The sequence below is a fragment of the Monodelphis domestica genome, chromosome 2, assembly GCF_027887165.1.
Source record: "Monodelphis domestica isolate mMonDom1 chromosome 2, mMonDom1.pri, whole genome shotgun sequence".
Classification (NCBI taxonomy): Eukaryota; Metazoa; Chordata; class Mammalia; order Didelphimorphia; family Didelphidae; genus Monodelphis; species Monodelphis domestica.
The window spans coordinates 256,031,639-256,050,230 of NC_077228.1; the positions used below are offsets into that span (position 1 = coordinate 256,031,639).

The 18,592-nt window shown below is 37.2% G+C and overlaps 1 protein-coding gene across 1 annotated transcript in view; it reads left to right on the forward strand.

The window, feature by feature from the left end:
* NTN1 (netrin 1) overlaps window positions 1-18,592 on the forward strand; it is a 398,385-nt gene that overhangs the window by 254,406 nt on the left and 125,387 nt on the right. The window contains exons 4-5 of the mRNA XM_056817510.1: window positions 13,242-13,391; window positions 15,949-16,002. Of these exons, the coding sequence (XP_056673488.1) occupies window positions 13,242-13,391; window positions 15,949-16,002 (204 nt within the window). The remainder of the gene's footprint in view (window positions 1-13,241; window positions 13,392-15,948; window positions 16,003-18,592) is intronic.

Consider the following 18,592-nt stretch of genomic DNA (forward strand, 5'->3'; position numbering starts at 1 on the left):
ATCTTATCCAAGGACCGCAGTGAGTTAGTGGTAGTCAGAACTAGAATATAGTTCTTCTCATACCAGTCACTGCTTCTTTCTACTACCTTCCAAATAGTTCGGTGAAGGAAATCAAGCTGTATGAATGCCTTGGCCTCTTTTATAAAAATTTTATTTACTTAATTAATATAGAATATTTTCCCACAGTTACATGATTCATGTTCTTTCCTTCCCCTTCTCCCACCCCCCTCCTGTAGCCAATGTACAATTCCACTGGATTTTACATGTGTCATTGATCCAGACCTATTACTATGTTATTAATATGTGCATTAGGGTGATCATTTAGGGTCTACATCCCCAGTCATGTCCCTATCAACCCATGTGATCAAGTAGTTGTTTTTCTTCTTTGTTTCTATTCCCACAATTCTTCCTCTGAATGTGAATAGTATTCTTTCTCATAAGTCCTTCAGAATTGTCCTGGATCATTGCATTGCTGTTAGTAGAGAAGTCCACTACATTCGATGGTGCCACAGTGTATCCATCTCTGTGTATAATGTTCTCCTGGTTCTGCTCCCTTCACTCTGCATCAGTTCCTGGAGGTCATTCCAGTTCACATGGAATTCCTCCAGTTCATTATTCCTTTGAGCACAATAGTATTCCATCACCAACATATACCACAATTTGTTCAGTCATTCCCCAAATGAAGGGCATTCCCTCATTTTCCAAATTTTTGCTACTACAAAGAGTGTGGCTATGAATATTTTTGTACAAGTCTTTTTCCTTATTATCTCTTGGGTAACCCCAACAGTGCTATGGCTGGATCAAAAGGCATAGTCTTTTAAAGCCCTTTGGGCATAGTTCCAAATTGCCTTCCAGAATGGTTGGATCAATTCACAACTCCACCAGCAATGCATTAATGTCCCTTGGCCTCTTTTTAAAAGAAATTCTTCTCATCTCCCATATATCTGCCTTTGTTCTCCAAGGCTTCTAGACCTGTAGCTTCCCTGTCCAACCCTAATCGAGAATATTTTCTTCCTTATCCACTGTTTGGAATTGTTCCAGCCAGCCCAACTGATGAGAAACCAGTTAACCTTGGTTCTCAGGAACCTTAGACTTAGATCTGTTCTCACCTTTTTTTCTTTCTTCCTTCCTTCCTTTTTTCCTCTCTTTTTTCCTTTTCTTTTTGTCATGTGTTTTTTTAAAGGCTCAAATAAATTGTTTTCCATGGACAGCTGTTACCTAGTTGTTGCAAATGGCAGTGACGTGTTGTGGAAAGGATTCAATGTGTTATGGAAAGGATTCAATTTCTCTTGAAGAAAAAAAAGTCAACTTCCACAGGGGAGAAAAAGTCACTGAGCATATTAACTCTGCTAGAAATAGTTCTGATTAGGGCCATTCTTTCCAAACTATTGGGGGTATGGGGGCAACTCCATCTAATTATGTAGTGGTCTAATTAATGTAGTGGTCTACATGACCACTTTCTTTGTGCCCAAGAGAAGACTTCTCCTACCATGATCCTCCTTCCATGAAGTTCAGCCCAGGGCACACTGTGCTTGGATAAATAGCTGGTAGGTGTAAGATTATAGGTAGTACTAAGGATCTTACAGCTTCTGACTGAATTACTTTTTTCCTTCCCAGAAGCATTATTGCATTCAGGATATGTGGCTCTTGTCCCATTCCCCTTGTTCCTTATTTTGAGGCATTGGGAGAAGCCCACATGTCTTTTTTTTCCCAGATCCAGGCATTTTTCTTAATTACCCAAGTCCAGTTTGCAGTGTCAGTAAAAGGTGGTAGGGTTGGGGATGAGGACTTAGGAAGGCTAAGAGTCCCTTGTCTTCAGGCTATTTGAAGAATGAAACCAAAACTTAAAAAACATATAATTACCAAAAGAAAATGTTGTACTTTCTCTCCAGAGTGCTTTGCAGTCACACTGTCAGTGATGGAAGGCATAGGTATACACAAGGGCTATGTCAATTGCCCACTTGAAATAGGAAGCCCTATGAGGGTCTAGTCTCTACTCTCGTTAAGAGCAGCTGCTTCTTGTTGAATTACGAAATAGAGGCAGCAGTGCCACAGGGCCAGGATGGTTTGGGAATGAACTGTCCTAATAGTCTCATCCTTCCTTTGACCAAAAGCACACACTGGCAAAGAAGGCAGGCTGGTGTCAGGATATAAAGGCATGGCCTCATTAAAGCCACACTAACCAATGGAATTTATTAGCTGAGTGTGAGCACCACATAAAACAGTGTGTGCATTTTCAGGTCTTGATGCCCTGCTCAGAACTACTCTACTCTTAAATTTCCTAGCCTTATCTTATTGCTGATTTACTAATAGCAAGCAGCATTTAGTGTTGAATAATAATAATGCTATTCCTGCTAACAGAGAGAATTTTTCAGAATAACAAATTGGTGTGGACAGTATCCATAGGTTCAGGATTTAAGAAACCTACATTTTAATCCTGGCTCTTTCATTATCTCTATGTGCAACCTTGAACTCCACCACTCTGGGCTTTACTTTATTGACTATAAAATGACTACGATAATACTTGACTTAGTCTAAATCATGGCACTGTTATCAAGACAGCATAAATGAAAGGCCTTTGAAAGGTAAAAAGAGGTATCCAAATTTTAGAATGTTATTACTTTACAAACAATATGATTAAAATGTCCAAACAAGTTTCTTAAGCATAATTCATGCAATTAAATTACAATTAAAATATAGTTATACAATTAAAATCTATTCAAAGAATACAGATTTATTGTCATGGCCACTCATATAGATACACCAAAAAGATAAGTGCCACATGGTAGAATGGATATACTTCTTACACTTACAGAAAGATGTAAATTTTAAACCATGTTAAGTGATTAATGATAATTCTAGAAGTTTGGATTCTTCTTCCTATGTGTCAGTCCATTCTCAACTATCCATGCTAATAGAAAGGGACTAATCATGTCAATAATCAAGAATAATAGGTAGTTGGAGGAACCTTATTATATTTGGATTAGAAATATATGATTGTTTTTGGAAGCAAATTTACTACTCTAACCATATTTTATAAGGTTAATAATATTATAATTTATTGTACACTAAAGGCTAGGCTTGAAAGAAAACCTGGGGATTAAAACTCATTCATTCTCAAGAGGGATTCATATGAAGAAATATGAGAAGATACTCCCAACCTCTTCTTTGGTGGAGGTGGGAGATCCATAAGTGTTACACATTGCACATGCTTTCCAGATTTTCTCAATGTATTGACCAATTATGATTACTTATTTTTTCTTTTCCAAAAAGAAAAAGTCTAATGGAATGATTCTTGGGGAAGGGAGGAAGGAATACATGAGACATTGTGGTGCTATAGGAAACAAAACTTCAACAAAAATACATTCAAGGAATTTGATTATGCATAAAGATTGATTTAGAAGAAAAAGATTACTGTTCTCCACATTATATGCCCTCATAAAATAGGTAAGCTTATCCATTTCAGGAGATTGCAAGTCAAAAATTTGGTAACCATATATCAGCAACTAATTAAGCATTCTGCTAGGGAACTTGATTAGATAAATTAGACAGTGATAGGGCCCTCATGGTAATTATATAGTTGTGTGTGTATGTGTGAGAGAGACAGACAGACAGACATTTATTAAGAACCTACTATCCAACCAGGCAACAACGTGCTAAGAACTTAACAAATATTTTTTTTTCACTTGATCCTCACTACAATCCTGTGAGGTGGGTGTCATTATTATCCTAATTTTATAACTCAAGAAAATGAGTCAAGTAAAAGACAGCTAGCGTGTCTATATTTGAACTCAGGACTTCCTGACTCTAAGGCAAATGCTCTATTCACTGCACCTAGCTCCCTGTCCAGGGGTTCTTAACCTTTTCTGCTGTTTACCCTTTGGTAGTATAATATTTTCTGGAATGTTTTAAGCACGTAAAATAAAATACATAGGATTATAAAGGAAAGCAATAATATAAAAATGCATGTAAAATATATTTTAAAACAAGTTCAGAGACCTCAGGATAAGAACCCTAAGACTAACAGGAGGAATTAATATACAAATAACTATAATACAAAAATCATACATGGTAAGCTTATCAGAGAATTAAAAACAAAAAAAAATCTATGATTTTTGAGGCTAGGGGCCAGACTTTATTGATTGAATTGGAGGGACTGATAATCAGAGCAGTTTTTCTAGAGGTTCAAGGCCTCACTAAGTAAATATTAGTGGACAGGTCAGTCTCTTCACTTACCCTTGCTTTCCTCGTTTGTAAAATGAGAAGGTAGGACCACCAGAGAATTAACTGGGTCCCTCTAGTCTCACATTTTTTCAAGTCAATAAATGAAAGTAGATGAAAAGTTTTCCATAATTTGAAAGATTTAAATACTCCTCAAATATACACTTATGTATTCAAATTCTGATTTATTTAATTCAGATGATTTAGGTTGCTGTTATTCCTATAAAAATGGATTGCAGGAATAGTTGGCAGAAGGGGGGAAAAAGAAAATCATTGTGAACAGATTATTGGTTCATTTTTTTTTTCATTTTGCTACTGTCTTCATACTTTGTGCTAGAACTATGGATCAGGTATTTTGAATGGTTTGTGAAAAAAATAGCTTGAAATTGTAGAAGTAGAGAATCTCAGAAACTATAATGAATAATTTTGATTACATGAAAATAAAAAAGGGTTTCCACAACAAACCAATTTAGCCAAAATCAGAAGGAAAGAAGGAAACTGGGAAATAATTTTTATAGCAACTTTCCCTGATAAAGACCTCCTTTCTCAAATATATGGAGATCTGAGTCAAATTTATAAAAATAGTAGTCATTCCCCAATTGATAAATGGTTAAAGGATAATGAGGAGGCAGTTTTCAGAAGAAGAAATCAAAGCTATTCTTATTTAAAATACCCTAAAATATTTTTCAGAGAAATGCATGTTAAAGCAACTCTTAACATCTGTCAGTTTGACTAGCATGACAAAAAAAGAAAATGACAAATGCTGGAGGCGATATGGAAGAGCAGGGACCCTAATGCACTATTGGTGGAGTTTAGAAATTAATCCAATCTAACCATTGTAGAGAACAACCTGGAACTATGTGCAAAGGACTATATACCTGTGCATACCCCTTGATTACTAGATCTGTACCCAAAAGAAATAAAAGAAAAAGGAAATGACTCATTTGTACAAAAATATTTAGAACATTTCTGTTGTGGTGGCGAAAAATTGGAAATGGAAGTTGATACCCATCAGTTGGGAAATTGCTGAACAAGTTGTGGAATATAATTATAATGGAATATTCTGATGCTATGAGAAATGACAAGAGGGATGGTTCCAGAAAAAAATCTGGGGAGACCTATATGAATTGATGCAGAATTAAATGAGCAGAATCATTGTACACACTAAAAGCAATATTGTAACAATGATCAATTATGAAAAAGTTACTCTGATCAATAAAATGATCCAAGATAATTCCAGAGTCGGTGTTTTTTGCCATCGCTATGGTGGTTTTTCCTTCCCTTCCCAGTCATAAGTCTGAGTGAGGAGGGCAGGTTCTCTGTGTATGGAGCTAAGGAGAGAGGTTTTTGCCTCCGGAGCTTCTACTGTTTGCAGCCCTTCTCTGTACTATCTCCTCACCCAAGGTCTGTGCTCTTCTGCCTTTTGGGGTCTCAAGTCTAGCTGCTCTCAGGAATAGGTCTTTGGTGGTCTTGGTCAGCTGCCAAGGACCTAAAGGTGCCCCTCACTCACCCATTAATTCTAGCTCTGAGCTAGTGCACTGGCTCCATAGGTTGGGTGGGGGAGGGTAAATCAGCTCATGTTTTGATGGAAGCTATTTCTCCCCATTAGTATGAAAATGCCCAAATCCTGCATACCTTCAATGCTGTGCCCTATTATGGAGTCCCTTCATTCATATGAATTCAGGTTTTTTGGCCTTTTAAAGTAGTCTATATCAGTAGGCATTGAGGAGAAGTAGATTCCTGTGTCTAAACTGCAGCCATGTTTACCCGGAAGTCTGATAATTGAAGTATATTTTTTATATACTTTCTTGGCTTTTTTTTTTTGGTAACATGGCTTAATATGGAAATGTGTTTTGCATGATCCTGCATATGCTTGCTTTCTCAATAGTTGGGGGAGGATGAGAGAGAATTTGGAACTCAAAACTTTTTTTAATGCTAAAAATAAATAAATAATAAAATTTAAAAATAGAAATGAGAGAAAAAGGAAGTAGAGAGATAGTGTGACAGAGCCAGAAGGAACTGTCTCACAGTCAGAAAGATCTGAATTCAAGTCTTGCTTCTGACACATCTTGCAGGATGTCCATTAACAATTCACTTAACTTCTTAGCACCTTAGGTAATACTTTGATACTGTAAATTTATGAATGAGGCAACATCTTATAGCCCATAAGATCTTATCCAGGTTGACAGTATGAAAGATTTTGCCAGATGTGTTACTAATATCTAGGTAAATTATAGCTTCAATATTTCCTCTGCCTACCTATAAACTCTGTCACAAAAGGAACTTGGTTAAGTTTGTCATGAACTCTTTGATCTTAATGAAATCATGCTGACTATTGGTGATCCTTGATTCCTTTTCAGACATTCATTAATAATCACTTTAATAATATATTTTTGGATTTTAATAGAACTCAATTTCACTGGTCTATAGTTTTTAGTAGTTTCCATTCTGTTCCCTTTTTTGATATTTGAGATACCATTTGGGATACTTTTGGGATGGGGGATACTTTGATATTTGGTATACTTCTCCAATCATGAGGTCCTCTTCCATTCTTCATGATCTTTTTGAGAATATTTGACAGTGGCTCAACAATCACATTTGTTCTTTGAGAGCATTTGGACTTGGTGACTTAATGTATAATGGATAACCATGTACTATTACTATCTAATCTTGCTGTTCACCTTGGGTATCGACTTCCTATTTTTGTTCTATCTTTTCTATTCCAGAAATCATTCTTTCTAGTAGAAAAAAATAGCACAGGCCTACCTTCTCAGTGTTTCCAATGTCTACGTATTGACTATAATTCCCAAAAGAATGGCAGCTGGGTTTGTTTTTTGTTTTGTTTTCCTTTTTGTTTTTTGGAGGTAGTGGATTGAGAGTCAGGCCTAGAGACAGGAGATCCTAGGTTCAAATCTGACCTCAGACACTTCGTAGCCCTGTGATCCTGAGCAGGTCATTTAACTCCCCTTGCCTAGCCCTTACTGCTCTTTTGCCTTGGAACCAATTCTAAGACAGAAAGTAAGGGTTAAAAAAAATAAAAGTACTGAGGTAGCTCTTCAACAGGCAACACCCATGTCTGGGAAGGGTAAGAGAAACCTTTGTATGGGAATGGCTAGAGGAGAATTCTGCTGCTAGCTTAGGGCCACTAAATATGAAGCAAGTACTGTCACCTCCTACTTCAATTCAGCAAATATTCATTCCTTCTTACTTATACAAATCATTATGCCTCAGGCTCCTTCTGTGTCAGCTAGCACCTCAGTAGGCAGAGACAGGAGAATGGGAAATATTTGCATTCCCCAGAAGTCACATCCATGTATGTGTAGAACAAGGGTTCTAAACTTTTTTGTTGTTTGTGTCATGGGCCCCTTTTGGCTGTGTCATGAAATCTATGGTCTTTTCTCACAAAAGAGTTTTTAAGTGACTAAAATAACATAAGTAGGTTACAAAGGGAACAATCTATTTTGAAATAAAGGAAGAACGATTTCTGGAGTAGAAAAGGTAGAAGAAAATTCATGGACCCCAAGTTAAGGTCTTTTTATTTATAAGAACTGAGAAAACCCTATCATTTTTTAGAAATATCCTTACTACTGGGGCTTCAGTTTTGCTTGAACTTTCCTTTTTCCACATTTCCTTTTTTCTTTACCATCTTTTTCCTCCTCCTTTCCTTGACTTTCAATCTTCTCTACCACCTGCCCTCCACAGTTTTAAAGGAAATTTCTCTTGTGATTAGGATTTCTGTTCCCCATTCATATTTTTTATGTTCCTTCTCCCATCCCCCAACCATTTGTTATAGAAGTAAATGATAATTTATAAGACTTTCTTGACAGAGGTCAAGTGAAATTTCTTAGCTGTCAAACAAAAAATTCAGAAAGATTGCCTTCAGAAAGCTTGCCTTCCTCACCTCATTAATTTGAAAATTTTTTAAATGATATTTGCTAATATTTTGTAGATATGAATCTGGAAACATGGTACTCAAGTCATTTTCTTCTTAAGCATTATTTCTTAAATTCAAGTAGCGGCCACAAGGAATATGGAGGTGCCTGGGTGCTTTGTGAATTATATAGTTAAGCTTTCTATAAATATGTTTAACTGATTCCTCCAGAGAATTAGCCAGCCCCAAGAACTCCCAGTATTGCTGGGTAAAGCATTTCTTTACATTAATCCAGAGCTAAGGGGGTAAAATCAGTCAGGAATTTTAATGGCTAGCACCTACATGTAGATCTCTTTTTGTCTTGGCTTCTAGGGTTTTTGTAGACATCCATCTAGAAAATGACAAGCCTCATACAATGATGTTTCTGGGAAAGATCATCTCTAGAATCTATTTGTGATTTCTTGCTTTGGGGGTTAAAACTTTAAAGAACTTAATGTTAGAGTCATAAACAGATGGATTTATCCAGATATAAGAGGGAGTATAGAAACATGATTTAGATCTGGAAGAGGTCAATCTCCTCATTTTATAGGGGGAAATTGAAGCCTGAAGAGGTTAAGTGATTTGTCCACAGTCACAAATGTAGTATTTATGTGTAATTTGAAACCAAATCATCTGACTTTAGTGATAGCACTTATTTTATGTCATATAGCTTAGATGATTATGATATATAATATTTATATATTTTATATAATAATTATATGCAATATCTATTTAATATATGTGCAATTATATCATATTCCTTCCTCTTCATCCCACTTTCCAAATTATACAACAAGAAAACCTGAGCAATAACAATTTAGTTCCGCCATTAATTCACCAGGTGACTTTCAACAAGTTGTATCTCCTCTCTACATACCAGTTTCCTTCCCCATTGGACTAAGTCATCTCTAAGGTTCCTAATAGCTCCAACATTAAAGGTCTGATTTTTGTGACTGTGTGAGGACCCTGGAAGTCATTGTTCCTTCAGTAGGAGAAAGAATAGTGTAATAATGATAACTAGTACTTCCATAGTTTATTCAGCCTTGCAAAATGCTTTACATGTGCCTTTGATCTTTTCCACTTCACAATTTTACAGAGAAGGAAGGTAAGGCAGAAAAAAGTTAAGTGACTTGCCTAGAGTCACAGAACTAATGAATGTCTGATTAAATACTTATTAAGTATTGGGATTAGGCTTCAGGTCTTGTGAAAGAAATATAAAGAGAGAGAGGATTTGCAGGAGAACCCAAGCATGCAAGAAACAAAGCTGGGCACCTGATCTGCAAAATCAAGGTAAAGATTCCAAACGTAATGTTCCCAGAAGGAGGCAGTTGAAGCTGGCTAGGGAGAGAAACTGAGACTTCTGATTCTCTCTCTCTGGGGGTGACTGACCAAGAAAGGAGAGAAAAACTGGGACTTTGCCTCTCTCTCTTGGGTTTGAGTGACCAAGAGAGATTTCCTTGGTTTTTGGCTGAAGGGGGAAGAAGCTGAGAACTGATCCCTATTAGCTTCTGTCCCTAGCTGAAGGACCCTTGTGACTTGGCTTTGGGCTCTCTGACCAAAGGGGAGAGACTTATTTTTCCTGACCTAGGCAGAGAGAGACCTGGGTAGTTTTTGACAGAGTCTGGAGTTAGGCTGAGAGATCTTGGTGGTTTTGTGAATTGAAAGAAGAAAAGAAGACTTAACAGTTATCCTCCATCTCTCTGGCTGTCCCCCTGTCACAACTGTGACTTCCCAAACCCTTATAATCTTTATTTTAGATAAGGAAAGTCCTCATCCCTCTCACCTCAGTTTTCTTGTTCTGTTATCCCAATAAACCCCTTACCTGAGAAAAGAAAGGAAGAAATTTTTCCTCATAAATATCATAGTCCACTTGGGGGGAGGGGCGAAGCCACAAGCTTCAGAAGAAACTAGGAGGGGGAGGGTGGAAGAAGGGAGGGAGATAAGGGAGGAGGAGGTTAGGAAAAATATTGATCCATTAGCCATCAAATAGTGATCAATAGGCAAACCCCAGAGCAGTCCCCGATAGTAGCATCTCTCAGTATCTCTCAAGGTACTTCTATCCCCATTTTAACAAGGTAGCCCTCAAGTGTCCCCATACTAGCAGCTCTCCAATCAGCCAGTGTATATAGTTATAACAACAAGAAATAGTGTCATCACAGATCATCCTTTCTATTACAGTCTTCCTGAATGAGAATAGCATATTTTGCAGACACAGGATCTGGGTTTGAATTCCAACTCTGTATCACCTTGAGCAAATCATATAATCTCTCTCGGTCTCAGTGCCCTTATATACAAAATGACAGAATTGAGTTAAATAATCACTGAGGTTCCTTTCAGTTCTACATCCTATGATTCCCAATTCCAACTTTAATTATGACTCTTACACTGTTCCAGAGAGGCAGTGGGGTGTAGTGAATAATTAGTCAACAAACATTTAATTAAACACTTAATATATGCCAGGTACCCTCCTAAACACTAAAGATATAAAGAAAGGCAAAAACTTGGTCACCCCTAACAAGGAAATCACATTCTAATGGGAGAGTCAGCATGCAAACAAATATATACATGGAAAATATATACAATGTATGGAAAGTAATCCCATAGGGAAGCCACTAACAATGAGAAGACTAGGAAAGATCTCTTGTTGAAGGTAGGTTTCAAGTGAGTCTTGAAGTAAGAGAAACAAAGAAATGAGGAAGGAGAACATCCCAGGTATGTGAGACATCCAGTGAAAAGCAATGGTCATGTTTGAGGAACTATTAAGTAGCCCATTGTACCTAGATAATAGAATAAATGGAAGGAAAGAGAGTATATAAGAAGACTAGAAAAAGTGAAAAGTATCAGGGCTTCAAATGCCAAGGCAAAAATTTTCTATGTCAGCCAATTTTCTGTTTGATCCACTGAAATTATTTGGGGGAATGGGACTGGAGTGGATGATATGATCAGAAGTACACTTTTGGAAAATCACTTTGACAGCAAAGTGGAGGATAGATTGGAGTGGAGAGACTTTGGGCAAAGGGATCAACCAGAAGGCTATTGTAATAGTTCCAGCATGAGGTAATAAGGACTCCACACCAGAGTGGTGGCTGAGTGAGCAGAGAGAAGGGGATATAAACCAAAGACGTTGTAAAGGTAAAATCAACATGGCTTGACACAAGATTAGATATATGTGGTGAATTTGAGTGAAGAGTTCACGAATGACTCTGAGGTTGAGAGCGTGGGGGACTGGAAAGATGACGGTATCCTTGACAGTAATAGGAAAGTTGGAAAAAGGAAATTTGGGAGGAAAGAATTAAAAGTTCAGTTTTGGACATGTTAAGATTGGAGGACATCCAGTTTGAGATGTCCAAATGGCAGATGTGAGACTGGAACTCGAGAGATATTAGTTTGGATATATAAAAATGGTAATCATCTGCTTAGAGATGATAAATGATCCCATAGAATCTGATGAGATCACCAAGAAAGACAAAATAGAGAAGAGGACTCTCAACAGAATCTTGGAGGCTACCCCCTGATTAGTGGGCAGATTTAGGTAGAATTCCGGACTTGTAATCAGGAAGATATGGATTTGAATCATGCCTAAGATACTTATTAGCTGTGTGATTCTAAGCAAGTTACTCAATCTTTTTGGGCTTTAGTTTCTTCTTCTGTACATAAAACAAGGGAGGTAGACTCAACAACCTCTATCTATTCCTTCCCATTTTGTATTTATGATTCTATAATATGATCATTTGTTTTTATGACTGCCTCTTGGGCAGGTTGGGCAGAGAGCTAGGTAAGACTCTGTGAATCTTAAAACTACTCAGACTGTACCTTAGAAGATTTGGTTAAGCAAATTCCCCCATTGTAACAATGGAGGTACTTGATCAGGAATGTATTTAGAACTTTTAAAATTACTCCACCCTACTCAAACAGTGCCTTAGGGGAAGATAAAGTTGTAAACTCCTGATGGAACAATGAAAGTCCCTAACTCATACTTATAGTGAAGCTAAAACCTTAAGCTTGGTCTATTTTTAGATCTAATACAAAAAGGCTCTAAGTACCTATAAAGGTTAAATTAATCACTAAAAGGTCAAGCAACTTACAAAAGGCAAGCTTAATAAAAGAGGTGTGAAGTTTTAATCTAACCAGAGAAGGTGAGAACCAAAGAAGATGAGAACTAAGAATGGGCAGTCCTGGGAAAAAACATCTACTATGATTGGTAGATGTGAAAATTTAGGGGAGGTGACATAAGAGAAAATTCTCTTTAAAAGGAGGTCAATTGAATTCAGTTAGGACTCTGAACTCAGTTCAGGAGTTCAGCAGTTCAGTGGAGGACTGGAGCTTGCTTGAGATGATGTTGTGGTGACTGTTAAAGACTGACTTGCTCTCCCTTAGGCTCAGGCCTAGGCCATTTGACCTAGGATCTTTCTACTATTTTCTCTTTCTCTCTCTCCTTCCCTTAATTCCTTCATTTGTATTAATTAAAATTGCCATAAAACCCAGCTGACTTGGGTATTTTCATATTTGGGAATTTTCCAATGGCACCCACTTAATTTTAGATTTTAAATCAAGACACTAAAAATTATCTTTACAGTTTGGCCCAAACCTTCACAGTTTTGGCAAACCACATTTTCACGGTTACAACTCACAAGACCTTTCCCCTTACTAGCTTAGTCATATCATAGTGATAATTGATACCCTTCCTCCTATCCAGTTCTCTCTCTCCCCAGAGTCACATTGTATCTGCTAAATCTCTGCAAGTCATCAAAGGTGGATAAAAGGGTAGGAAATATGCAGAGTTATTACCAGATAGTGATTCATATGGAGCAGAAGGTGCTTTTACCAAAAAAAAACTTTCTTCTCCACTTATTAGGAAATTTTGGTTTGAATGTCACAAGATGTGTTAAAATATCATCATACTTTTTGTATTTTGGTTTTAATTTTCCAACTCTAGGTATTCTGGATGGCCCATCCCTACTTGCCACTCAGATGAGTGTGGAGAAGGGTCACTTGGTTCTTTCTTTTCTTTGGAAAAAAATATTTGCTGGGATTGTTCTTATTTGACATTGATTCTTAAGTTTCCTCTTTCTCTGACACTGTTGTGTGTTTCCTCTCCCCCCCCCCCCAGCTTGTGATTGCCACCCTGTGGGTGCAGCTGGCAAGACCTGCAACCAAACCACGGGTCAGTGTCCCTGCAAAGATGGTGTGACTGGCATCACGTGCAATCGATGCGCCAAAGGTTACCAGCAAAGCCGATCTCCCATTGCTCCCTGCATAAGTATGTGGAATGATTTTTTTTTTTAAGACTGCAGCAATAGTAAAGTTTATTTGTAAATATCCTTGTAAGACTTGTTTGACTTCCTAATGGATTTGGCAGCTATTAACACTGATATGTGCATGCTTATTCAAAACATTTTTTTAAACATCAGTTACATTTCTGTGTGCTTAATTAGATTAGAACATGTGTAATTCAGTATACTCTAATATAGAAACCAGCTTATTAGGCATATTTATTTGCCACAAGGGTTAGGTTATATGAGTGCAACCTAAAACTTAATGAATCAAATGATGAAGTAACTGTAATTTCTTCAATTATCCCTGAGCAGACCTCTTTAGCAGACATGGCATGGTCTATATTTATTTGATCTGAATACACAAACCCCAATCCTGAACCAGATTTTGTGTTTCCTTCCCAAGCAGCCCAAGGCTTTGAGGGGATGGACAGGTGGCTGGGTGACTCTTGGCTCTTGCTGTACTTCTGGCTCTGAGGAGACCAGCAACATTTGAGTCCTAGCATGTATGATACTTAAATTAATGTCATCCATTATTATGGTGAGATGGATAATGGTTTCTGTCTTTATGTATGTATTATGTTGTGTTAGATTTTTGAATTTTGTATTAGCTCTTAGAAAATAAGAACAGCAACAGAGTTCCTGACCCATATCACCTCTGTGCTCTTTGAGCTTACATCTAATAACAGTAATTCTCATTTCCATGGGAATCAGTCAGCCACTCCTAGTTTAAAAAAAAAAAGTAGACTCCAGGTGTCATGATCTAGAAACCTAGTGTCTTCTAAAGCCGTTGTAGAAATTAGAAACCAGATCCAGTCTACCAGTCTGGTCTTTTACCGGAAAAGAACCATGACGATCCAGCTTCATGTTTCCTATCTTAAGATGGAAATAAGTTGTTTTCCACTGTTATACAACCACAACCTGAGCAGAAGTGTTCATCAAATCGTGGAGACATTCTCCAACACATTGTATTGATAAGAATAGGTAAAAGAGATCTTGAGAGTGAAATGAAGTTGTTGTGGTGGTTATTCTTACAGTATTTCAAACAACATTTTGACAAAAGATTATAGAGTAATGAAATAGAAACTCCAGAAATAGAGTGATTAAAAAAATAGCCCAAGAAATTTTAGTTCACTACGTGTTTTATCTTATGTTTAAGCTTTTTAAATCATTTTCAGTTTTTTCAACAACTGTGAAAAACATAACTTATAACACATAAAATTTCTTCTTTTCAGTGTAAGTCTAAAAAACCTTAAAGGAAACATTTTCATTAAAGTTGGAAGAAAATCCAAGTGGCCATCTTGGGTTATGAAAACATTTTTTAAATGAAGTTTCATTTTTTAAATGGACCAGAAGCTCTCAAATTGCTCAAAAATGTCTGAAACTTAACATTTTAAACTTATCTTCTGTCTTTAAATCCCCTGTGGAAAGTCCAAGTTTGAAAAACAGTTGAATTTTTAGAAGCAGCGATATAAACACTGGAAAATATGAAATCCCTCTCTGTTCACCCCACTCCCTAATTTATCCTTCTTACAAGGGGCAGATATATGACTGGTGGGAACCCTTTTGTTGAAAGATTTGAATTGCCAAGCATAGTTAGAGAGATTCCACTGAGAAGCAGCAAGGAGAAGTCCAGGAACAGTTATGCAGAATAGATTCCTTCCTTCCTTTATATGAAACAAGAAGGAAAAGACTTGTTTTTTTCCTGCAAAAAAGAACTGTGATACTACTGATATGCCCAAGCAACTGGAAAAAAGTAGTAGTGGCTCTATATATAAAAACTAACCAATAGTGCAGGCAACATTCTCCCCCCCCTCTCCCCTAGCCCCATTCAGGAACCATAGAGCTGAGCTTGTATTTGTCACCTCTTAAGAGAGTTTCATGAGTGGAGCCATATAATTCCACACTTCCCTGTGAATGCTTTCTTGGCCACAGATAGCTTATGAAGGAGATAAGAATGAGACCATGTTATTTTTTGAAAATGCTTATTTATTTGGCCTGGATCCCTCTACTTTGTACATTGGTTGAGGACAATCAACAAACACAGCACAACCAAGACAATTGTCTCAAAAAAGCCTATCAAAAGGAGGGTGTCCTCCTGATGAAGCTGAGAGGTTGTGCTGAGGGTGGACCAAAGTGCACAGTTGGCACAAAAGCAACAGATTTAATTTTCTCTCTTTGACCCTGGTCTAGTGAGAACACAGTTGGCCTAAAGTGTCCCCTTGTCCATCCACTCACTCAAACTATGCAAGGTCCTTGATAGTGATCACAGATTATTGACATCTTTGGCAAGTGCATATCACACTATATAATAAATCAAAGTGGTCCCATTTTCCTTGCCCCCTGGTCTGACTGAGCTATTTTCTTAAGGCTGTCCTGCTTTTGTGATATAAAATATTTAAGAGGTTCCACATAAATAGAATTAGTGAAAATAACTGATATGTTTGCTATCTTTTTTCCCCAAAGTAAAGAAAAAAAATTAATGCTGTTTTCCTCTATTTATATTCCTTTTGCTCTTCTTACGTGGACCTGAACCTCTGAAAGAGATTCCTGTAGCTCCACCCACCACAGCAGCAAGCAGCATAGAGGAGCCAGAAGGTATGCTAGTTTTTGGTTTTTACTTTTTAAGTTTAAGTTCTGACTTCCTGTGGGTAAAGGAGGATACTCCAAGGACATAACTTAAGGAAATTAAGTGGAGAAAAAGAATATGAGGACAGGGAGAGGCTCTCTTGTTAACCACTTGCTCTCCATCCCAGGTTTGAATATTCACTTTATAATTTTGAAGATATGATCCAGTCTGATGTGGGTTTGCTGACTCTATGATGATAAAGAAGGCTGTTTTGAGAGCATCCCTTCCTTCCACTTTCCTTCCTTTTCCCCCTTACTCCCTCTTGGGAGCCCAAAGAACAAACTCTTCATGGTTACCCAAATGAGAAGCTATTTACACACCAAGTTGAAAACAGTGGAGTAGAAGATTAGGGAGGTCTTTTGTTCCAGTCTATGTGGGTCTCAGGGTGGCTGCTAAAAACCAAGATGATATCCATCTGGTTATTTCATAAATACATAAAATTCAGCATCTCAAAAACAGAACTCTATATCATTTCCCCAAAATTCATCCATACCTCCTTTAACTCCACTCATTACTTGAGGGAATTACCATTTTTTCTATAACTTGTATTCATAATCAGAGTCATCCTTAGACATCCTTCATCTCCAATCAGTTGCCTCAGTTGCCTTATCCTACTGATACTTTCAAAATAGCTTTTGCTTTAATCCTCATTTCTATACTCACATAGCCATCAACCTTGTTCAGACCCTTATCACCAATTATGTAGGAATTTTCAATAGCCTCTTGGGTTTTTTCCTTTCCATTCAGCATCTTTCTTCAGTCAATGTTTTAACAGAGCTTCCAAATCTTTTAAAGTACAAGTCAGATCATATTATTTCCCTGCTTAAGAGCCTTTAGTCTCTAAAGAGACATTTGTTTCTAGAATAAAATGAAAAATTGCCTGTTTCACATTTTTAAATTTGCCCAGTATTGCTCAAGCTGTCTTTCTAGAATGATTTCCCCTTACTTCCCATCCTGTTCCTCATAATTAAGCCAAACAGACCTGAGTAATATTTCTTTTAAATGACCCTCTGACTTACATCTTTCTGCCTTTGCATTGACCACCCCCAATGCCCTTGCTTTCATTAAATCTCAACTTATAGAGGATTTTATGAATTGCTAGTCATTAGTGCTTCTACTTGCCCCTAGTTGCTTTCTATTTTTTTTGCATATATTTTGTATTTATTATAAAGCAGCATGAAACAGTAGTTATGGAACACATTTCAAAAAAAGGAAGATATGGGTTTATAGTCTGGGCTGTAGGCCATGACAAGCTATAATACAGTTCTTGATCTATATTGGTTTATACCAGTTGTTAAGGGTTAATTTTGGTAGGAGTTTGACAAAAGTGAGGAGAGCAGTTTGATAAAACTACTGTTTAATTTAGAAGAAGTTCAGATAGAAAATAGAAAGGAAAGATGATTACTCTAATACTTTATGACTATAACTAAAATCCTAATCCTATCCAAAATTTCTTTAAAAACCCTACTCTGTCTTTGAGGACAGGTTCTTCTGCCTGGCAGAACAGGTCTAACTTATCTACACTACTCCTACCTAGAAATATATTCACTACCTACCTACCTAACCTAATCAATAAACATTAATCACTTAAAACCTCCTTAAATTCATTTCTCTATCCCAACTGTCAGTAGTAAAACTGCCAATCAATCTCTTGACTGAGAAATTGAGACAGACCTCCTGCTCTCTAGGGAATCAAGAGGCAAAAGTCCCCTAACTCTCATCTGTCTCTTTCTTATATATCTCATCTCCTAAGTAATGGAGTCTTCAGCTCTCACTCTCACAAGTGTGTCAGAACTCTTCTCAGCTGTGCTGCTCTTACTTAGAAATCCTTCTGCTCTTAAAAAGACAGAGGGAGATTAAGAAAATTCTTTTAACATAGTTAAATCACATGCCTGAACTCCCTGCCTCCCCCCAACCAAAGAATAAATAAATAAAACCAAACAACAAATTAAATTTAGGTATATGCTTACATATTGTTTCTCCTGTATAAAGTATCTGGAGTGTAATGACCATTTGTTCGGGCATTTTTCAGTCATATCTTACTCTTCATGACCTCATTTAGGATTTGCCATTTCCCTCTCCAGCTCATTTTACAGATGGGGAAACTGAGGCAAATAGTGTTAAGCGACTTGCCCGGAGTCACACAGCTAGTGTCTGAAGCCAGATTTGACCTTAGAAAGATGGGTCTTCCTGAGTCTAGGTCCAGCTACCTATTTAGTACACCACCCAGCTGCCCATGGACTATTTAATTTTTCTTTTTTTATGTATGGTATGTGTTTAATAAATGTTTGTTAAAATGAATTGTACATGGTTATGTAAAATAGCTCCTGAGTCCCCTAGGCATTCTGAAAAAGTAGAAACTCCTTTCTTCATAAAAAAAGAAGTCTAACTTGACTAGGTGCCAAGCTGAAAAACCACCCACCTCCATTATACCCACTGGTTGGCACTTAGCTCTAGGGTCTCATGGAATTGAACAATAAAATTAGTACTGAAGATGGTGAGTGTGTGTTTTGCCTGAGAATATTCACACGGTGAATACATAATACAATCTACTGCTAT